The sequence below is a fragment of the Drosophila willistoni genome, chromosome 3R, assembly GCF_018902025.1.
Source record: "Drosophila willistoni isolate 14030-0811.24 chromosome 3R, UCI_dwil_1.1, whole genome shotgun sequence".
Lineage (NCBI taxonomy): Eukaryota > Metazoa > Arthropoda > Insecta > Diptera > Drosophilidae > Drosophila > Drosophila willistoni.
The window spans coordinates 4,128,194-4,152,211 of NC_061086.1; the positions used below are offsets into that span (position 1 = coordinate 4,128,194).

Sequence of the window (24,018 nt, forward strand, 5' to 3'; positions counted from 1 at the left end):
ATAATAAAATATATTGCACCAATTCCATTCTAAAAAAAATTTAAACTAAAATTTTTAAAAAATATTTAAATGCATTTGAAAATGGTTGTGCACTCTTCCGCGAAACCGTGAGCCATATATTTAAAAGTGAAATCTGATTATTAAATTGAACTGAAATCTGTGTTTGCGTGTGTGTGTGCGTGCGTGCTTGTATGAGAGGCTTCTACCAACATTATTCACCTCGTAGACTTGTTTTCTTGCCATTTTCCTTGGCTTTTTTTTCGCTTTCACTTTTTTTCTCCTGCTTTGGGTTTTTCTCTTTCTTTTCTTTTTTTTTCTTTGGTGTGTTCAAAAGCCTAGGCTCGTTAGTCTCGCAATGGCAGTGCCATGATTCACATTGCGTATACGCCTCGGTGGTATGCGTGTGCTTTGAATAACAACACAACGCGCGAACAAACAACCATAGAACCCACTACACTCAGACTCACACACACTAACACACACCAGTTGTTGATTGTTGCCTACTTTTCTACTTCCTTTTATATATATTCTTTCTTTTTTTTTTGGGAGATTCTTTGGCTGGCTGTTGCCATACTTTTGTCCACCCTGCTCCTCTTTGTGACTTCCTTCTACGTTTTCCTTCTTTTTTTTGGCTGGCTGCTGTTAAATTATGCATTAAGAAAGACCCCAAACCCCAACAACAAGGCATTTAACCAACCAACAAAAAAAAAGCAAAAATGAAAAGCAAAACCTTTGCACACACCATTCTCAATTCTCTGGAGCAGACCTCGGACTCTAGACTTTACAGTCGTCGGGCCCAGACTCCAGTAAATTATGCAAATTAATGTTTCTTTGTGATTCCTTTCTTCTTTTTTTTTTGTCGCTTTCCTTTTTGTTGTTATATGACAATTTATTTTAGGTTTAAGCTTAGTCTCTTTATGGATAAAAGCAAAATCATAATCAATTGAATAGCGAAACATTTTTGGAATCAAACAGAATTTCTTCTGCTTCGTTCCTCAGGTCATTTTCAGCAATTCTTCTCGGAAGTGCTAAGTAATTTTTGTAAATACATCAATTTTAATGGAAACAGAGTAACCATAACAAAACAATCGAAATGTATAAGGGTTCACAGTGTTGATATTTAATAGCAGGTGAAACACCTTTTGGCTTGCAGTCCATGGCATGTCTTGTCCATATTAAATGAATTAGCTTAATTTCTAACTAAACATTTATAGATTTTTATAACTTTATGATAAACAACTCAATTGCTTTACTTATTAGGGCTAGGGCTATGAAACATTGATCCCTAAAGTATGCAATAAACATTCCAAGTCCATTGCTTTTTGAAATGTATAAGATAAAAAATAATTCTCAAAGCAATCATTGTTTGTACACAATTTTTTTGATGCAAACTTGTTAAACACAATAAAAACTTTTCCAGTCTATTGCTAGAGCATACTTTATGAGACAGCCCTAAATCCGAATAATTTTTCGCGATCAGACTGAATTATTAAACTCATCATTCAATTTAATTTTTCTTACAATTAGTCGAGATGGTTCGATTATATGTTTTATATAACATACATTACTAGATTGATAGAAAACTTAATTTATTTAAATGGATTCCATTAAAATTTTTTTTGGTCCACAGATCCAAATTTTAAATGTCTTTTCAGCTCTTTATACCACAAAAAATGTGTTTTTGATGTATTTCTCATAGTTACAAAAAAAATTAAATTATTGAGCTGAAATATAGATTTTTGGATAGGGCTTTCCCTAAAAATATTTTCTGGATCCGTTTATGTGAATTATCATACCCATAGTTGTATATTGAGTACAAATAGTTTCAATGAAAAGAATTTAGTCCTTTAACCTAATTTAATTAAATTAAGAGTAAAACATTCTTAGATAATTATGATTCAATGAACTAACTGTACGCCATTGACTTTCCATATTCCATTTACTGATTAGTATGGGTTATATAACATTTACAAATTCTCTGATTCGACATGCCATCAAAAAAAAAAAAGTGTTTGCTCTAGGCCATTTGTTTCCTTTTACTGAGATACTTATTAACTAAAGCAATTTGTGCTGCTTTATTTGGCCAACATTTATGTTGGTTGACTCTTTTTTGTTGGTTGTGCCACCTTCAGTCCCTATAATTCACTTTACTTCTTCGCTGTTTTGTTGTGTGAGTGTGTCCCCAGTGTCTTATACTTACTATTTGGCCATGTGGCTTTTCCGTGTTGGCTAAACGGCAAATGTGTCTTAAAACCAAAACGAAAGGGGGTGGCAAGTCAAAAGACAGTCTAACAGATACACAGACAGACAGAATGAAAAAGCAGAAACAAAATGTTTGTCTCTCTGGTGGTAGATAATTTACCAAAGAAAATTGTGGTGTATCCGGGTGTGTATGTGTGTGTCTGTGTGTGTCTGTCTGTGTGTTTGCTGTGGAAAATGTCTGCTGTTTTGCGCCATTTCTCTGTTTATTAAATTGGTTTCAAGCCAAGCAAAAGTTTCATTTTGCAGTCTATTAAAGTATTTTATTTTATGTTTGAGAGGGAATTTGCTTGAAACAAAGTTTTCCCTTGGGGTCCCCAAAAAAAAAGTTTGTGGATTTTTGAATAAAGTACAAATTCTTTCAACTCTTTATTCCCTTCATCGAGAGCTCTCTCTCTTTTGACTTTGGCGATTTCTTACTTTTTTCTGTTTTTACCTTGACCAAAAGCCAGTTGAGCGACCTACATCAACAATTCTGTGTCCCTATCCGCAGCAAGGTCAAAATGGCAAAAATTGTTGAAAAAAGAGAGCAAACATTACGGAAGAAGACTAATTAATAAGGCAAAAGCTTGTTTTCTTGTTTGTTGATGTTTCATTTTTCAGTTTCTTGCCGAAAAAAAAAGAAATTGTTGCTCAAGCCGTCAAAGTGAAGATTTTCCCCAGCACTTGCTACTTTTGATTGCCACCCTTTTTATAGAAAGAGAAAACTTTTCCAAACTTCTGAGAAAAAAATAAGGAATGCAAGCAAACCGAACCAGGCACCAAAAAAAAAGGGTCCAAGTTGGCTATAATTAAAGCTTCTATGTCTGAGGTCGCCTCTCGCCTTTTTGTTTTCCTTGCCGCGTATGTGTTTTGGGTCCTCCAGAGAGTCATTAAAAGTCACTCGAGTATGGCCAGTGTGTTGAAAGAAGGGTAAAAAATACCAAAAAAGTATACCGAAAGGGTTGTTCAACTTAATGTCCCTGGCGATGTTATTTTGGTCCTGCATTTGAGTTAAAGTTCGTTAAGCTGATTAGAGTGAGTGCCTTGATATGTATGTAAATTGTCTGGTCGAGGTACTTTTCTTCCCTCTTCTTTATTTTTTTGTTTGTACATGCAGAAAGTAATTCCCAGCATTTTTATAATACATTTTTTGTGGAGTATGTGTGTGTGTGTGGAGTGTGTGTATGGGGAGTTCGTGAGTATATAGGGTGTGAAATTTTTTATGTGTCAATTAAGATTTTTGTTTTACCTTTACTCTGTTTTATTTTTGCATTTTTATTGTTGACTTTGAGACATTTTCATCTTGATGGCATTAAAAGAGAAAAATATTTTCTTTTATTTTATCAAGATAAAAGTAAAATAATCCATGTTTTAATGAAGTTAATTTCATTCTTGTTGCTTTAAGGCTAAATAATTGAGATTAAAGTTTCTTGAATTGAATAATTAAAATTGCCGTATTCTTCAATTAAAATGAATTTTTTTTTGGAGTTACGTATAGTTTTCAACACAGTTTAAAGCAGAAATTTATCATAATAATTTTATCGTAATAATTTTTCGGTAATCTATTGAGCTTTCAACTCATAAGCCTTTAGGATTTTTAATGGGATTGTCCTTTTTTCTTACTTTTTAGGTTTAAAATTTATGGCTTTTACCTTTTTTTTTAGAATGACAGCTGTCATTTTTGTTAAGCTCTTAATAACAGAAGTCAGACAGTTTCTGTGGAGTTCCATTTCAAATGCATTTAAATCAAACCAAATTAAATATTTGGAAACACTTTTTGAAATTCTTTACTAATTCTTTCACTTTTCTTTCTCTCTACCTTATTTGCAGTGTAGAAAAATGTAAAAAAAAATCGACTAAACCATATATATCTAACAAAAATTGCAATTTATTTTACAATTTTTAAGTTTACAAAACGACAAACGAAATAATAGTAAAAGCAAAAAACAAATAAAACCAACAAAACCGAAACGAAACGAAACCAAAATAACAAAACTAAACGGGTTTAAGATAAATTGTAGGAAAAGTAGAAACGAAAACCTCCAACTAATTAAGCAAAAGTAAACAAACAAAAAAAGGAAAGAACATAAATTAAAATTAAAGCTAATTTCTGGTGCATATAACTCCATTAAAAGACGAAGTCCGACCCATTAGCCTAGTTGAGAGCCAGTAGAAGGCAAAAAAGGTAAAAGGAAGAAGGAACAGAAGCAGAAGCAGAAGCAAAAGCAAAAGCCGGAGCTGCCGTAACAACTGCAGCAGAAGTGCCAAAGATAATTCAATCACAAAACGGCCAGACCAACTCTGAGAACTGCTGCTGGAAAAACTAAAGCAACACACACAAAACTACAGCAACTAAGGGAAAAACTTGAAAAAAAACTTTCGTCAAACGCTCGTATAAAGCGGAAATCGTGCGCGTGTGAACAAAAAAGTTTTGCTTATTTCACTCTTCAGACCGGACCCAAGGATTAAGCTGTTCGAGGGCCCAACGACTGTGTTTTAATTTCGACACGTTTCCAAATTAAGTTCCGACCCAGCAAGAAAGAAAAAGAGAGGGAGGTAACCCAAGAAATTATGTCCTCTTCCATGCCCTTGACCATGGATCATCATCAGCAGCAGCAGCAGCAACATCGTCGTTATCGTCATTATCATCATCAACGTCGCTTGATGATTTGGCCCACGTTTTTAGTCTGTTTGCTTTTGCTGCAAACGACAACAACAACCAATGCCATCGATTTGAGTCGCTTGTATGGACACATGGTGGAAAAGAGAAGTGGCGGTAAGTAGAAATACATGGAACATGAAATAGAGGCAGACAGAAACTCGTTAAGTCATTTCCTTATTCCTACACCTGGTGCGTATACGCAATCCTCTTGGCAATTGAGCTATTGCTCTCAGCTCGAAAGTGACCTTTGAAGAGCTTGAATTGAACAGAAATTAAGACTAGTTAACTGAAGTTGCAAAATCATTGGAAAAAAAAACATTTCATAAATAGTTACTACAAACTTTATCGAAGTACAACTTAAATAGTGTCCAGCATGAACCTTTCACCTTAACTTTCGGCAATTTCCTTCCTTTCTTTTTTGTCTTTGCCGATTTCTATTAGATTTTCAGCTTCATCCTCAAGTTCACAAGGTTGTTGCAGGGGTGGGTGCCACCTTTTTTCTACATTGTGCTACTTTTCTATGCTCTGCTGTCCTTATTTATTGCTTCACTTAGCCCTTAATTCCATAAAATAAATTTTCACTAGTAACTTCGTTGCTTTTTTAGGCTTTTTGCTTACCTCTTTTTTGTCAGCCCGTTGAATTGCATAATAAATGTGTGCACATGATTCTTATTTATATATTATTTCACTTTTTATACCCTTGCAAAAAGGGTATATTAATTTTGGTCAGAAGTGTGCAACGCATAGAAGGAAGAATTTCCGACCATATAAAGTATATATATTCTTGATCAGCACGACGAGACGAGTTCAAATTGCCATGTCCGTCCGTCCGTCCGTCCGTCCGTCCGTCCGTCCGTCCGTCCGTCCGTCCGTCTGTCCGTCTGTCCGTCCGTCTGGATCAACGCAAACTCCTCCTAGACCGTAAGAGCTACAGAGTTGAAATTTTGCATGTAGGCTTGTATATACTGCAGGCGTTGTATATCTCGGATTCAGCCGGATCGGACCACTATATCATATAGCTCCCATACAAACGTCAAAGTCACGAACAGTGACTTTTCTCAATAACTTCGTTATTTTTTGAGCTATTGTCGTGAAATTTAATATTAGTTTATTATATATATAAACGAGCATGCCAAATTTGATCAAGATCGGGTGACTATATCATATAGCTCCCATAGGAACGATCGGTCGAAAACAGTGACTTTCTTCAATAACTTCGTTACGTTTGACGCGATTGCTTTCAAATTAAGCATTTGTGAGTTCAATATATCTGTTAATGGCTGTGCCGAATTTGATAAAGATCGGGTAACTATATCATATAGCTCCTATAGGAGCAATCGGTCGAAAACAGTGACTTTGATCAATATCTTCGTTATTTCCTATGCTAAGATTGTAGGCCGTTCTTTCGCAAAGATTAGCCTTTTTAGCTTAAACGATTTTTCACTTTGATGGCTGTAGGTGAGGAAAGAGTTACCTTAAAAGTTGCAAGGGTATACAAACTTTGACGCGGTCAAAATTAGCCCCGGCCCTCTGGTTAATTTTCCTTTCGACTTGTTTCCACCTCTATTTGGGTTGTTGGCGAGGCAAAAGGAGCGAAAGAGTTTTTCGCTTGCGTGTTTATTGGTTTTTTTTTCTTCACTCCTGGAAAAACGATATAAATCTTTAAAGTTTGCTAGTTTTGCACTTTTTTAATTGCCCTCGCCTTTTCCTTAATTTTCTTACGAATCGTGTTGGAATTTCCCAAATCGTTCTCTATACGAATGAGTGAAATGGTTGGATAATATTTTACAAGTCTAAATTAACACCAGTTGTTTATTGTTGATTTATGGAGTGTAAGCATTGGTAATTATAATTTTATGATCCTTTAGCAGCAATATAGTTCCCCTAAATGACCATCATGGCGTATACTTAATTAACTACATAATTATATTTGGTATTACTCATTTAACCCAAGCTTAAGCGAAACCAATTATACGCCGTACAAATTGAAGCCTTAATTAAATAAAAATTTATATAATTTGCTATGGGCATAAAATTGGTAAATGTCAAAAGAAAAAGCTTAATCTCATTTCGAACATTAAAACAAGAGGCGAATCGAATTGGTTATGAAATGCCATGTCTATCGACATTTTTGTCAGCAATTTACCTACAGTTGCATTTTTGTGAAATTATTCTGAAATTATTGAGGCAAAATATAAAAGTTATGACTGAACTGTCAGCTGCATAATAGCCACAGAAGCCGCAAGGGCTTTAATTTGCCAGAAAGTTGTTTAAAGTTGATTAAGGCAAACCAGAAACTATCCAACATAACATAAGATGCAATGGAGCAGATTAAAATTGATCAAACCATTATACAAATTTTGCAGGTTTTTGGCTGTTGTTTCCGAATTATTTATTTTGAAGAGGCGTCTCTAATTATGTAAATATGCCTTGAGTACGTTTACAACGTCGCTAAAACTTGTGAGATATTTAAGAACTCCTTTAAAACAATGGCCTAGATATACAAAACAATACAAACAACAAACGGGACTAGAAAAAAAACACATTTTTTAGCCCAATAGTTAATACAACAAAGGATACCACATTCTATGGTATGCTAGCCTGTTCTATGTTGGAGGCAAAATCTGTATAGTTTATGTGTTGCTTAGTGTAATAATTTGCGGTACGCTGCTTGTTGCTGCTGTGGGGTTTTCTGCTTGTGACACACCGGCTAACTGCAGTTTCAGTCATCGTGAAAGGAAACTCGTTCTCGTTTTCCTACTCGCCGCGTTGCATTTCGTTGCGTTGGCTTGTGCTTGGCCTTTCCGTTTTTCACTCTTGCCTGCTCTTGGTTATTTATTGCGGCATGGCTTTGTACTTGTGGCATTTGGCTTTTGTGACTGACGGACACTAACGAACCACAACGAAGGTGAAGTAGACGGTGGAGTTGGGGTGATGGGGTGTTTGGCGGAAACGACCGTCGCGGTTAAATTTTTTCCACGCTTGATGATCCTATGGCAGTTAATAAACGTGGACAACAATAGACCACATAGAGTGGATCGTTTGATGACAGTTTGAAAATAGTTTTTCCTGCTGCAACTGAAAATGGTTCTTAATGTTGAAAAAGAGTCAGTGGTAGTTGCTTCACCCTCCCCTTTATTGATTTTGTTTTACTCCCTACTTGTAGAAGTTTAGCCTTACTGAATTTGACCTACTTTAATATTCATTTACTTCCAATTGTCTGGAGTACCATAAATATGAAGCATATAATTTAATTAGTTTTACTATGTGAATGAATTATGTAATAGTTAATTTATTCGTGGCCAAAAAAAAAAAAAACAAACAAAGTAAGGAATAAACACATAAGTCCAACCACAAGGGAGAACCAACGAATGGACAGCTGTTGGCAATCATTCGGATGTTTGTTATCTGCGCTCAAGAGAAAGCGAGTGACTTAAGCGGCAACAAATGGCAAACAAAGCGTATAGCATAGTTTCAGGCGCCAAACGAAGCGTGCCACACATGCAAATGCAATTGCATCTCTCATGTTCCCACCCTGTACTCTCTGACCCACTAAGGCTCTGTGTGTGCGTCTGTGTAAGCCAGTTAGAAGCTCTTACGTGATCATTTCAACTTGCAACAGCGACTGCAACTGCCGCAGCCACTGCCACAGAATATTCAAAATGAGATTTGCATAAAAACCAAGAGAATCCAAATATCATCAGGGAGAAGCTCAGCCAGCAAAATACGAAACTAAAACGTGATTACGTTCACATTATGGCCAACGAACTAGTTCAGATCTGCAAGCCAGTTGAGAAAAGTAAATTTCATTTAAAAAGGTTAAATTTCTGTTCTAACTAAAATGGGGAAAAAATTAATTTACCCTTTGGAGGTTTTCTACCTTCTTTTACATGTTGCTCATTAGAGGCAAAAGTGACTGAAGGTAAGGGACAAAGCAAATTTTTGTAGAGTGAACAAAACTTTTAATGGCTTTTTCTTTACTTTTACTTTATTTTGTAAGTCAGGACAAACCCAAGAACCCAGTTTTGTTAATAGGAAATATATTAGATTTTTATATAAAGAGTTATGAATTCTTACTAAATGAAAAAAATCTTAAATAAATAACTTAAATTTTACGCCCTACTTATGGTCGTGGGTAATAATCAATGACAAATGACAAAATCATACTTATAAATAACACTTGTACGCATATAAATTAACAAATTATTAAATTTTAGCCTTAAAATATGTCAAACAATATTTTGATTAAACGAAATTTTTGCAAGGAAAAAATAAATTTATGGTTATTGCCCAGCAAAGGAATTTTACGAACCAGAAGGAAAGAAATGTATTTTCTTGAGTAAAAAGTGCCATAAAAGGCATTACACATTCTAAGTAATAAATTTAATTATGCTGACAGTTTAATTATGGCTGATTGCCTTGATTTAGTTCACACACACCCGGAGAGAGAGAGAGAGAGAGAGAGAGAGAGAGAGTGTGTGAGAGAGAGTGAAACTAGGCCTGGGCATTGATATGCAAATTTGCATAGCAATTTTATTAGATATGCAAATATGCAAATGAAGCGAACCCTAAAGGGGTTCCTGTGGCTCTGATGGCTGTTGCTCTTCCTGTTGCTGCTGTTACTTCTGCGGCTGTTGCTGCTGCTGCTGCTGCTGCTGCTGCTGCTGCTGCTGCTGCTTTTGCTGTTGGTTGATAATTAAAAGTCGTTCAAGGCCATATTCATGGCATATATTGTTTTAGCCAAATCGTGGTATTCCTTCTAATTTTCATTGGAATCGCTCTCTCTCTCTCTCTCTCTCTCTCTCTCTCTCTCTCTCTCTCTCTCTCTCTCTCTCTCTGTGTTCGCCATTTCACCATCATCAGCGGCATCATCAAAATGACAGTTGGATTACAAAATGAGATTGTTTGTGCTTGTGTCTGTGTGTGTTTGTGATAAATTGCATTTCATTTGATATGGAAATGATGTGGCATAGCATTTTGGCGAATGGGCTAAAAGCCTAATTAACTCAAGTGATTGGCCACTCAAATTATGCCAAATCATGTAAGCAAATGTTGTACTAAAATGTCCATTGGAAGGGGATATAATATATGGTTTTAGTTTCATTAGAAAGTTTCTCTTGAGAAAGCATTTCTCCTAATGCCTACGGCAAGAGTCGTTAGGCCCAGAGTTGGGCCTTATTATTATTACTTTGCATGAAATTTACTTTATTACTTTCCTTGAAATTCGTACTACAAGATATTTCTCTAATTTATTTGCCATAGTTTCCTACTCAAATAAGTATATTTTCCCAATAATAGCATTTGACGTTTCATTGTTTCAATTCAAGAAGTAGGTTTTCCAATAAGTTTTTCGTTCTCTCTTCAATATTTATTTTCAATGATTTCAATTCAACTCTTAAATATTTTAGATATTAAATTTCAATAAATGTTTTTCACTTAAAGAGGTAAAAATTCCTGAAGAAAAAAAAAATATATCGAAAATGTTTTCTTGCGTCTCAAATTTAGGTTTTTATGTTCTTCTTCGTTTTGGACAGCCTAAATTCCAGACACAGACGCGCCAAGTCATAACTATTTAAATGCTATATTTCTTTAATGACGTCATAAAATTATTACGATGTTCCAATGTTTGCGTAAAAATAAATGCAAAAACAACACACGCATTTACACACTTACACACATACACACTAATAAAAAGTAGTTCTTCTTTCGGTAGATAGAAATGTTTATTTTATGTCTTGTCAATTTTGCTATAGAAAAGTAAAAGTATATATTTTTTTATATGACTCGTTTGATTAACGAACAAAAAAGTAAAGAAGCAAAAAAAAATACACATACATATATATGAAAGTACACAAAAAATCAACTCATTTAATATGCAAAAACTCACAGGGCATATAGTGAGCAGTTGCCCGCGGGGTGGCAGAGAAAGAGAGAGAGTCAAAAGGGTCTTGTTTGCATTCATTACTCATTCGCCATGTTACCTTAACGGAAAGCTATGTTATAAAAATAGCACTAGTAGAGGAAAACATTGACTTTTCATTAACAAAAGTGACGAACCACACCATTTTTTCTTTTTCCCTTTTTTTGGTCGAACAGCAGAAGCGTTTATCAAGGGTTAGTTTATTGATTTTCAAGGTAAAATTGTTTTCGCTGCAATATGGGAAACTATCAGAAATTTCATTGACATTTTTCTTTGGTGTTTCTATTTCACACAATCCTTTAGCATTTGCACTTGCAATATTATCTCTTACTTTTCTAGCTCTCCAAGCAATTTGTTTTCGCTGAGCTACTTTACATATGTTTAAAGGCAAAAAAAGGATGTATATTGCAAATGACACTAACCAGAAGCAGCAGCAGCTGAAGCCGCAAATGGAATCCCACAAAACCCATAAAATCCAATTCCAAGCAAAAGAAATGTATAAGCACATGTTCGTAAATATATATATATATATATATATTTAAGTGTATTTTGTACAGAATGTAAAAAGGAAACGCAGATTACCACAAATGCAGAAATGCTTTGAAGAGCTTTTTGCACTCGAAATCCACTTGTGACTTGCGCATTTCTACGGTTAAAAGGAAGCCCCCTTTATCGTCTTCGACACTGACTGCATCCTCTATACATTTGTATATAGATTTGGGTGGGTGTGTTTGTGTATGTCCTAAGATTCAATAGGTAAAAAAGTTATTGGCCATCACGTTTTGGGTCAGGTGCTAGCCAGATTGCATAAACTGGCGGCAAATTGATTTACCCTGTATATTGAAAGATGCCACCTGAAAACTAAAAAACTTTTTCCACAACATTTGCCGCACAATTTAACAAGCTTTTGACATACACACAAAATATACACCGTAAGCGAAATGTTTCTACTCGTAACTACTTATTGGGCATGCAGAAGAAATTTCGCGTGAGAAATTTATGACGGAAATTAATGCACATGAACTTTTCCCCCGGAATACCCACACGCACATGCATCCCGCCAACTAGAATTTACTTTTCGGAAAAATCCATTAAAAGAAGCGACATATTTTATAATTTAAAGTTTCAAGTGTCTGGTTTAAAGCATTAATTAAGTTTTTTTTTGGAGTTTGAAGCAACTGCAAAACTGCAGAAAATCGCAGCTCCCTTAGGATAAATGGAAGCACGATAACTGAAAGTTGACGGTTATCTCAAGTAAACTTTAATAAAATCGGCTAAAGTGTGATAAGGCCAAAGGGATTTTATATTTTTCATTGCCAACTTTTTTGGGCTAAAATAAATTGTGTGTTTGCATGGGAATTAGCTGTTAATTGGCATCTTTTTGGCCAAGTTTACTTGGAATTGGTCATGCTGAATGAGATGATGTAACTTTTGAATGAAATCTGTACGAAAGGTCAGACAAATGCTTACCTTATGAGCAAAGAGGCAGAGGGAATAGACATGAAGAGAGAGGAAAAGTAGCAGAGAAAAAATTATGTCGCAACTGATGCAGCAATGAAAAGAATCTAGTGCTAATTAGCACTTGATCAAAACTAAAACAAAATGCAAAACAAAATAAACTTAATCAAACATTTAAAGTACTTGGAACTATTTGTGTTTATCTCCAATGGATCCAGTGCCCACATAGTATCTATTATGCAGAATGTGGTTGAGGAGTGCACAGTAAGGACTTTATTTGCAATATGCAACATGCTGGCAAAGGATTTTAACAGAGCAAGCCATTTACTAAACTAAAACTCATCTCAACCACTGGTAGAAAGATTGTGGCAAGCAAAGCTAAGCAGGGATAAAAGTTTGCCTCAAGCATTTTTGACTAAGCTGCTAGTGTGAACTAATATCGCATCTCCTTATGGCTTTTTTCTGCAAAATTTTAACAACTAGTTTAGTTTTATGCTCTTAAGTCAGCTATTTTGCTTGAAAATTATGCTTTTCACTTACTCATTTCTGCCACAGCTTAGACTAACATAGAAAAATGAAAAGAATGTGGGACTTTTGGCGCTGATAGAAAATATATTGTCCGCTTTGGATAGCTTAAAGATAAGAAAATGTTTGCACATTAACAAAATAACCTTAAGGCTGATAAAATTGCACATTTAATTAATTTTGGAAGAGAATTTGCTTAGAATAGTAATTAAGTATGCTTAGCCCTATCAACTTGATATCCATTAAAACTAATTGACATAACAAAATGCTATTCATATTGCTGCTAAACATTACCCTCAATTAGAGTTATTAAGAAACAACATGGGGGCTCCAGGAGGTTAGTATGGTGGGGTCGTAGAGACAGAGTTGTGGGTTGGGCTTTTTGCCGGAGAACATTTTAAATATTTAATTATTCCATATTGCATTTTCCATTTCCATTTTCGTTTAAATTTATGAAGTATTCATAAATTAAATTAAACAACGCGTAAAGCGAAAAAAAAGAAAAAAAAACCTCACGAAAGAAAACGCACGAATTGACAATGAAATGTTTGTGAGGGGCTGGTTAGTTGATTATTTGGGGAGGAAACCAATAGATGAATTTAATTTCTATACCTTTTGTGGCTTTTGTGTGTCTATGGAGTTCGGAAAACGTTGAAATAATTAGTCTATGTCTATGAATTATTAATTGAGTTTAGTTTTCGGTTTTTATGCCACAAACCGCAAAATGCATTTAAATTTTCTACACATTTCGCTTTTGCGGTCGGCAAGGTGTAAATTATTTATTATTATCTAGTCTGAATATACATACGCACTCAGACAGAAATAATTGTGGAGCTCAATTGAGGTTTGATTTGAAGCAGAAAACCATTTAAAAGAGCCAAAAAGTTATTGCTGCTGCAATATGCTGACATTGCCCCAAAAAGTTTCCACAAAGTGCACTTAGTTGTACGGCGTTGAAAGTGAAAATGAGTGGGGCACCAACAAAAAAAGTAAAAGGGAAGAGTAGTGGAAACTTTTCACTCAGTTCTGTCATCAAAAAGTTTTGCTTCACCCGAAAAAAGCAGAGAAACTCGTTTTTAAAGAAGGCCAAAAGAGATTCATACTTAAAGTTCATACCAAAAGCTGGTCAGCTATAACCTAAAACATTTGCATAAAGCAAACAGAAAAAGAGTGTGGAAAGGAGAAGAGCTCGGAAATTCAAACTAATGGCAAACTGTGTTAACTGATGCTCTCCCCCGCTCACGCTCTCTTTAGGGCTTGCATCAGGTACAGTTTGCACTTAAGTGCATATTCTCTCTACCTTTGCTCAACAGTCCTCAAGCTCGAAACCGAGAACAAGAGCGAGCCACAATGATGAAGTGCCTCGAAGTTGGCTAGAGCAACATGTGCGGATAATATTACGAATACTTGTTTCCAAGAGCTTAAGCCCATAAGCCCGGACATTTGTCATTTAACATTTGTTTGTGCTGTTTATTGCTTCCGCAGTTTTGTGGTGACTGTACTTAAGCATGCTTTGGATCTTGAGAAAATATTTGTTTGCAAATTAATTTTACTTTGAGAATAACAAATTAAATAAACACTCAAGGACTGCTGAAACTATTATCAGTTGAGGATTGTCCCTCTACATTTTCTGTGACCTTAGAGCAAAATAACAGGATAGCCATTTATTTATTTACTAATTCAATTAAATTTGATAATTTTGAAAAACATTGTAGACATTCAATCAGTTCGTTCTGATTTTGGCACACCGACTTAGGAATATATTTCATGTTTCAAAGGATTGGTTGATTGATCTGAAGATAGATATACGTATTCTGGTTAATTAATGGAAGTAATATAGAAAATCCTTGAGATTGTTTATCTACAAATTTTCTGACTTTAATTCTCAGCGTACAGAGTTTCAGTTCAAATTGGCGGTTTATGCGGCATCTCCTTCGGCGGCAATAGAACCAATTCGTGAGCCTGCGGCTGTGCCTGGTGCGGTTGTCTCTCCAGTTTTTACAGGACTGCCCATTTGAGAACCTTGCTGAGACTGTTGCATATCCTCACTGATAGCTGGCACTTTCTTGCCGGCTAAAGCTAATTGGGCTTCTGGTGAAAACTCGTATGCCTCGTCCCCTTCCTCTTCCGCTTCCTCGGCGTCGAGATGCTCCAAAACAGGCTCTGGTGGCAGCCAGCACGAACCCTTGACCAGGCGCTCTTCAATCTCGGCAATCTCATTCTTGTAATATTGATTGAAATCTGGACGATCCCATATGCTCTTGACCCACTGCAAATTGAAGTCCAATTTGGTGCAGCAGCAGAACTTCCTTGATTTGTGGCATTTGGGACATTTAGCTGACTGTCGTGCAGGATGGATATATTGCTTCTTCTCCTTCTTCTTGCAGCAATAGGGACAGACGTGTTTCGGCTTGCGCTTGGTGCTGCATGGTACTGGTTCCTTGGCATAGACCAGATGTCCCCGTTTCTTGGCACAGAAGCAACAATTGCAATCGTCGCCCTCGGGTTGACGTTTACGCGTTTGCATGCGATCATAGAATTTCTTATAGGCAATTTTTATTTTTGCCTCGTAGGCCAATTGATCTGAACAGGAGAGGCCATCGAAACGGGCATAACTTTCGGCTGACTTGCGAGCTGCATGTACCCAGACGCATTCATCATTATATGAGGGTCTACCCTGATCATCGTAAGTCAATTCCTTCTTCGGTTCATAGTAGAAGGCCTTAAAGCCCCGCTTGATAATCGAATAGGCCAAATGTGCCTCAACCTTATTCATCAGTGACTTTTTGCCCAATTCATGGAATAGATCCTCTTTCCTTAAACGCTTCTTTGGCGTCGTGTCGATGCAATAGCAAACCTGATCGTAATGCAAAAAGGCATAAGTGATAATATCCACCGTCGACTTGGCCTTGCATTCGTGCAGGCCACAAACGATCATGATCTGGGACAAGGTATTCGCCAGATCCAGGACATTCTCCAAGAAGATAGACGAGGCATTCACCTCGCCCAGGCACTTGCATTGCGTATGTTGATCAATCAGACCCAATGGAGCATGTCTCTGGCATTCCTTGTGCTGGCAATTATTCCGGCAACGAAAATCAGGCATCGCATGGTGGGCCTGCATATTTTACCACACGCAAATTTTAATTTTAAAAAAAGGCAAATTTTCACAAAACAATATTTTTCTTTTTTTTTTTTAGCTACACATGTAATTTTGGGTAATTTTTTAAATTTTTGTTTGCTGATCGAAACAAACCAAATACAAATCGAGACTAAAGACTAAAATATATTAAGTCAAAATTGATTGACAACTATTAATCAAGTGCTTGCTGGGTTTTAAGTTAATTTCGAAATTTGCTTTAAATGAAAATGTTGGAAAATCTATCATAGAAAAGGTAAAGAATTCTTGTCTTCAAAGTCGTTGACTTCAACAGGAGGATAATCCAAATAGAGACGACTAGAAATATCGATTTCCCTGAAGTTCACTTTGTTATTATAACATTTGGCCCTACGGCAAATTTTTCTCTTCCTTGTGTAGTCTATAAATTACTTGAGACTTGCTTCACACTTGCCACACAATTAAAATGCTAAGCCTAACAAGTCTCCCCTAACGACATTCTCCTTCCACATGTTTGGATGGTATCTGTTTGAATCTATCGAGTCTGTTATTGTTGTTGGCCCCAATCGTCTTTCCCTTTCGCTATCTACACTTGAAAACTTTCTTTCTTTTGTTCTCCAGGACCAGCAACAAAACAGAGCAAAAAGTAGGTGAACTAGACGAGGAGTTGGAGAAGGACAACAGTTGGCCATTTTGTCTGTTGGAGATTTATGCGCGATTGCTCAAGTTTTACGAGTTTTTCCACATTCTTTGTGTGTGTGTGTGTGTGTCTGTTTTCTTTCCTTTTGTTGTTGGCTGAACTTTAAAGAATTTTTTAGCTGGGATTCATGCTGATATTTCATTATTACAGAGCCAAAACAAAGTTACAGTTTTCCACTTTTATGACTGGCCAGACAGATTAAGCCACAAGAGTTTGGGTTTAAAGCGCGCCAACACATTGTGATGAAAAGACTTTCATGTGTTTATTAAATTCTACCTACTATATATTTAGTCTTAATTTTTATTGCACATTTCGTTTGGTATGAGTAATGGCAAGTTTATCGTTCATCTGTCTTTGGGGGATTTCCATTTGTCAGCATTATTTGTATGTGTGTGTGTGTGTGTGTGTTGCTCTGACAGGAAACGGAAATTGAGAGCAGAAAAACAATGCTGATGCCACCGCTGCTGCGACTTGTCTAATAAATTCAACTTTGATGTATTTGCCTTGACATCTCGCCTGGGACTGAGCTACCAAGCTGGCAGCTAGAGCTACGTTTCATTTAGGGTTTATGTCTATTGTCTCTGTCATTTGGCATTTATTTGGGCGACGTTCCAGTTTGACCCAATCATAAAGATGACTTCAATGCCGTCATCAACAATTACGAGAAAACCCCCCACCCAAAAACAAAAAAAACACGCACAAAAAAAAGGAATAAGAATTTCGTCTCTTAGTATTTTTCCACAATTTTCTTCAAGCTGTTGCTGCTGAAGCTTTTCTTCTTCTTCTCCTTCTTTTGCCTGTCTAACCTAGTCAAATGTTTGGTTTATTGAAATTTATATAGTATACACAGACAGACGGCAATCTTCTATGTATATACTTACATATATATATGTATATCAAACATTGTGTACCCGTCGACAGGCTAGCAAACTTGTTGAATTGGCAAATATTTTTTCTTTGCTTGGCGAAACTTTTAATGGCAAAAGCAACCAAAGGAAAAAACTGAATAGAATGAAAACATATAGAAAAACAAATTTTGTTATTAAAAAATATCTATCAAAAGAAATCAATTTACAATTTTTAATTGGAAATTGGCAAATGCCTTTTTTAGTTGAAAGCATTCACATTATGAATGGAAATTGCAAAAATCCTATTTTTGAGGTTATTCTGCCAAAAACATAAGTGTAAAGACTTCAATGTTATATACATTGAATTGGGTAACTCTTGGTAACTTTTGCACACATTAATCTATGTAATACTTATATTGTTAAATGATTAGATGACTTTCTATATTTAGTTATAATGTAACCCACAATTTCCATATTTTGTTCAACTCTTGGTTAGAATTTCTTGAAATACTGCCACAAAATTGGTAAATTTAAACAAATAGAAATATTTTCCCAATGACACAGAGGCTGAAATCGTTTCGCCTCTTCTCCTTCAACTGGAATTTCTTCTGCACCCAAAAAATTTATCAATCAATAGACGTGGCTAGGACTAAATATAAATCTCACTAAAGCATATTTATAGCTTTTTGGCTTATTTGGTAGACAGACACCAAGACGAAAAGAAACGGGGCGAAAAAAATGTAAAACACGCAACCCTTAAAAAAAGGGAATTTAGACTCATCGCCCTATGAGAATGCCCACGTCATTGCCATAAAACCCTTTAATGGTTATGCAGACGTCAATTACCATTAACAGCGTCAAAAGAAATACGTAAAACCATATATAAATTATATGTATGTATGTATGTATATATATGTATAGGTATGTATAGAATGGCATACATCGATATACGTTATAGGAAAATCAATAAATATTCCTAGAAGGGCGCAACTGAGATTGAAAATTCAGGGCAGCAATAACCTGCAGTTTGGTCTGTTTTGTGTTATTTTCAGACATTTTTCTGCTGCTTCCTTTAACTTTAAATGGCCACATATAAATCTGGCGAATGTGATAAATGGTTATAAAGCCAAAACGGCAGAATGTTTATTTTAAATAATCATGATGAGTAACAGCAGCTGCTATGTAAATTGCCCCTTTAGCTCACACAACCCTTACACACAGACATATGAATATATGTGTGAGGTTCTTAGATGGCGCATCTCATACATTTACCTTTTCATCTGTCAATTATTCATAAATTACTTATGCGTCTGCTCTACTCATTACGCATACGCCATGTGAGCAAGTTGATTTAGAGTGTTTGTGTGTGTGTGACTTTCATGTGAACTGTTTTTTTTGTTTGAATTGCTTTCACTTTTCATTTCATTAATTTGATTTATACCAGTGACATTTGTCCTCATTCTCTTCTTTGCTTCTTGACCTTCTTTTTGTTTCCTTTTTACGACTTGTATCTTGTGTTGTCTGTTGCGAGGCATTAGCATAAATTTACATAAATTTAACTGCAGTCAGTTGAATTTTTGATTTATTATCAGCCCACATTTACCATTTTGGTGGCCAACTTCTTATAATTTCTGTCAATATATGTAAGTGTGTGTGTGTGTGTGTGGGTGTATGTGTGTTTATATAGTATATAATTTACGGTGGCAAATCGAAAAAGTTTCTCGTCTGGTTGTTTCTGGTTGGCGGTTTGCCTGGATTTGCATATATTTTCTTTATGGCCTCGCCAGTGGCAGATGAAAATTAATGAACAGAGTTTGGCTACTTGGATTGGCTTAATAACTTCATTTGCATGGCAAATAAATTTTTCGCCATGTCTGGACAGGAATAATGTGATTATTTATACTAAGCAATTGCCTTCGTTACGAAATTTCACACGAAATATTTGGTTTCTCTTTGCACTTGTTTTCTTTTTCTTTTATTGATTTTTGATTTACCATAATCCGATATGACAAATGGCAATATAACTAATTGCCAACCTTTGACCTTATTGCTCTGCCCTTAGCTTATATTTCCACCGCCACGATTCCTCCCCTGAAGGCAATCAAGCAAAAATCATTACAAAGTCATTAAGTTGGGTAATCAAATAAATGCAAAAAAAAAACAGATATCGAACTCCGTCGAATTCAATCAAAAACAGTGAAAAAGGATCTTTACAAGAGCGCAAAAACTATAGCCTATTAAATGAGGCATAAATTAGCAGAGCTAAGAGCAAAAAAGGCGAAATCCGACACGGCCTGTCATCATGGCAATAAATTATTGACCATATAATTGTCAGATAAATGTGGCCAGATGAGAGCCATGGGCCTAAAAGAGTATCAGGGATATGATAAGGACAATTGAACGCTCTCTTGCTATCTTTCTCTTTCACTGTCTGTTCTCACAAGTGGGCGGCTATTTGTCAATATAATGGGCGTGGTATAGACTTGTTCTCTGCATTTTAGATTGATTGATTGATGGCATGGATTTGCCTACGAGCTAAATCATCAACATTTGATGTGATAGTACACAGACACACACAAACACACACACTCCAAAAGAAAGCAATTGGAATTTGAACAGCTGCGCCATGGACAAATGAAATATGATTAAATATGGAAGGCAATGGGGGGTAAAATTGATTAACTTACGTGGGAATTCACCATTACTTCTTGAGTCTCTATAACATCAAATGCCAAAGTTGCAACGTCAAAAAAACAAAAAACTCGAGTTCATATTCATAATTATTGATTTTACTTTTGTGAGGAAAAAAACTGTGTCAGAAAAACAAATTAACTTAAGTAAATTAATAGGAATTTAATGAAATCTATAGAAAGTATAGCATTCAATACTAACTTGGCTTAAATTAAGGTGGAGGGTGCACTAAGGATCTAGGGAAAAGTACTTAGCTGAATATGTTTATAAGGGCTAATACCCAAACTCATGTAAGCGTATAAGAGTCCTTTAGGCGCTGCCTTGAAGCGATGTCCTATGTCCAACTGTTGCAATGGCCCAGGTATGCAAGAGCTAATCGGAAAACTATATAAAATATATTTTAGAGAAGTTTTGTCCAAAAATCATGTTTGCAACTAGGTTTATGTGCTAGCTGCAGGACATTCCAAGAGTTTTCTATCGAGTGTCAAAATGTGAATTGCTCGGCTGCCTATGGCGTTCTTAAGGGGTTAAATTAGCCTTCACCCAGCTAGATAAACCACTGCTTAAAATAAGTGATTAATGCATATTAAGTTATTGGGAGGTGTTTTTTTTTAACGGGAACTAACAATTCATAAGCAATTTTTAAGGTAAAACATAGTTCATTTTTACTCGTATCAAAGAACAAATCGATGATTCACCTTAAATTTTACTTTTTATCTACTAATATTTTATTAATCCGGTCTCCATAATAGAAATTTTACCCATTTGGAATATAAATTTATTTCTACCCACTCACTGGCTCAATGGTATCACAACCGGAATTGAACTCTGAATTCAATATTAATATTCTTGGCATCGGGTTAAATATTAAATTTCTTTTGGTTAATCTTTGCCTCACTCCTTTAAAGTTCATTTCATATTCCTACCAGCTGAGCTTTAATCAATTTATTGTTACACATTTTAGCCAGAGACCTGGAGTCTGGCATATTTATAAATATTTAAAACAGCCATTATTGCATGTATGGCATGTCTCAAAAAAAAAAGGAATGACAAAAAAAAAAAAAGAAGAGAGATATCATTTAAGCGAGAGTAGATTAGAAAGTTTGCTAAGAACAACTCGATTGATAAATGTCGATTAAAACCTTTAGTAGATAGTTAGGGATCAATATTTTTGTGAAAAATCATTAGATATTTAAATTTAGCTTTTAGCAACAATGGCATGAATATCTAGCCTTTTGGTGAGCTTTTTTCATCGCCAATTTCGAAATCGCAGATTTTTTCCAAAAATTTGCGAACCTCATGGTATATTTTTTTTGCCACCCTCGTTTGGAAAATTGAAGCCACCCCTCTTGGTTCATTTTACTTTTGAGCTGCTTTTAACAATTTTTGCCGATTATTTGAATTCTGGCACGCAGCTGGTATTCTGCTTCAGTTCAGTTCCCTTGACTGCGTGAGAGGCACAACAATTGGATGCCTGTTGACTGAGGTTTAATCCCCTATCGCCTGATTTCCACACAACGTTGTCAACGCTGGGATACCTACTGCAAAACGCACTCACACATATTTTTATATAAATAATTTATAAACTGTTGCACCGAGATATTTTTGTTTCCTTCTCTCCTTATTCTGAGTGTGTGAGTGTGTATGTATTTTTTTGCCTTTTGTATTTTACTTTGCCTGGATTTAATTTACATATTTACATCCGTTTTTTTTGTTTTTTGTTTTTGTTCTTACAGCCCTATAGCATATCTTAGGGGTATTAGCACCATTGTCAGGGAATGAATGTGTTGGCAAAATGTAAAGCGCTAAGCCGTGAGGCAAATGATACTGGAAATGTTTGCATTTTGTTTCTCTGTTTCCCCAACATGTGATGCTGCTGTCAGTTGGTATGTGGTATCCGCTACCTGGGTTTAGCTTATCGATTAAATGTGCTCGTGGAAAATTTATTTAAGATTAACTCGGGGATGGATTATGGGCAAGATTGATGGCAAACAGTCAGTGTGTATGTATGCAGTTACAAAAGTCACAGGGCAACAGAAAAAATGATGACGGACTTATGAAATGCTTGCAGATAAATTATGTATAGTTATATGTACAGCTGTGTTTTGTTATACAAGCTTTAAAATGTATTAAATTGAAACCAAACCTTAAAGTTTGCTATACAGATTACTCTTAGGCAGGACTACCCAAGGCAAGCTCTGAATTTGAATAAAATTACTCTTGGCAATCTCTCCATTAACTGGTAAAACATTTTAGTTAGTTTTTTTTACCGAAGGAAAAAGTTGTGTTTACGTGCTTTACCTGTGTGAAAAAATGCCATTTATCGTCAGTGAACCACAGGATCAATTTTAATGCCATTAAAACTGATGACACTTGAGCTGCATGTAAAAATGGGAAACCAAACACCAGTCAGCCATCATCAATGTTGTCATCATCATCATCATTATCATCAGTATGGCCAAAGCTCTTAACCGCAAAACGCAATTGCTGCTCCGATGACAAAACCATTTCGACCTCGTCTTTAACAAACTGCGACTCAAATTGCCATCAGAGGGAGCATTAAATGTCAAAGAGTCACATCATTTCAATATTTGCCATCTCTCACTCTCTTAAAAAGGGCATAACACAGTAAAACAAGCACAATAATCCTTAAAGGACCTTTGTAATTTGTTTATTAAACCGTTGAACCGTGTGATTTTGTGCAGGTGACAGCAAAAATGTAAAAAGTTACCAAAATGTTTTCTCTGCCCCAAGCCAAAAGCAGAGAACAATGACAAATTTCTGTTTCTCATTTTCCGTCTCTTTACACACTAGACAAATTTAATATCCATGAAAAAATTATTCCAGCGAGTTACCAGTTAACTAAAAATAGATTCAAGTCTCAGCACAAAAACATTATATTACGTGCCTTCAATTAACTAAAATCGTTTGTTATATAGACACATCAATGGCCCAACGACTGAGTGCGGCGAAACGTATGTTGTGTGTATGTAAACAAGACTTAAAACGGTCGGAAAACATTTCTCATGATTAGAGCTCATTAATTTCTTGGCCTAACCGCTAATGTCTTGTCATTGTCGAGTTGGGAAATTCTGCTTGTGGGGAAATGCTCACTTAAGTATGAAATATATACCCTAAGTCCCACTCAGGTGGGGTTTGAGTGTGCTCAGCGCAAAGGAAAACAGTTTTGTTTGAATCAAAAAATCAATTTAACATATTTGTATATTCACTCAAGGTGTTGAGAATATATTTATTTTAAATATTTTGGAGTAAAATATGATATTTTATTGTTATTTAGGAAACATCTTTTTATACCCTTGCAGAGGGTATTATAAAATTGGTCAGTTGTTTGTGACGCACAGAACTCCTTCCGAGTTTCCATAAAGTACATATATTCTTGATCAGCATGAGAAGCTGAGTCGATATAGCCATGTCCGTCTGTCCGTTTGTGCGTATGCGTTTTACTCAGCCATCTTAGGAGCTATCGGGGTGAAATTTTTTTTCCGTGCTTTTTATACCCTTGCAAAAAGGATATATTAATATAATGTATATATTTTTAATCAGCACGACGAGACGAGTTCAAATAGCCATGTCCATCCGTCCGTGTGGATCAACGCAAACTCCTCTTAGACCTTTGGAGCTACAAAAATTTTGCATGTAGGCTTGTATATTCAGCAGAGGTTGTATATGTCGGATTCAGCCGGATTGGACCACTATATCACATAGCTCCTATACAAACGGCAAAGTCACGAACAGTGACTTTTCTCAATAACTTCGTTTTCCTATGCCTAGACTTTTTAGTCAAAACGTTTTTCCACTTTGATGGCTATATGTAAGGAAAGAGGTCCCAAAAAA

General features: G+C 35.7%; 2 protein-coding genes across 2 annotated transcripts in view; one reads left to right on the forward strand and one right to left on the reverse strand.

Annotated features, from left to right (window-relative positions):
• The first annotated feature begins 4,211 nt into the window (after nt 1-4,211).
• Nucleotides 4,212-24,018, forward strand: part of LOC6650261 (IDLSRF-like peptide) — a 43,944-nt gene continuing 24,137 nt past the window's right edge. The window contains exon 1 of the mRNA XM_002072797.4: nt 4,212-5,017. Coding sequence (XP_002072833.3) covers nt 4,813-5,017 — 205 coding nt within the window. The 5' untranslated portion in view covers nt 4,212-4,812. The remainder of the gene's footprint in view (nt 5,018-24,018) is intronic.
• On the reverse strand, nt 14,445-16,081 carry LOC6650262. Its single transcript, XM_002072798.4, has one exon. It carries the CDS (start codon nt 15,928-15,930, stop codon nt 14,725-14,727), a length of 1,206 nt encoding a protein of 401 aa, XP_002072834.1. The 5' UTR covers nt 15,931-16,081; the 3' UTR covers nt 14,445-14,724.

What these genes read in the sequence shown, in the direction of transcription:
- LOC6650262 (XM_002072798.4), bottom strand. Translation starts at nt 15,930, where the DNA reads ATGCAGGCCCACCATGCGATGCCTGATTTTCGTTGCCGGAATAATTGC.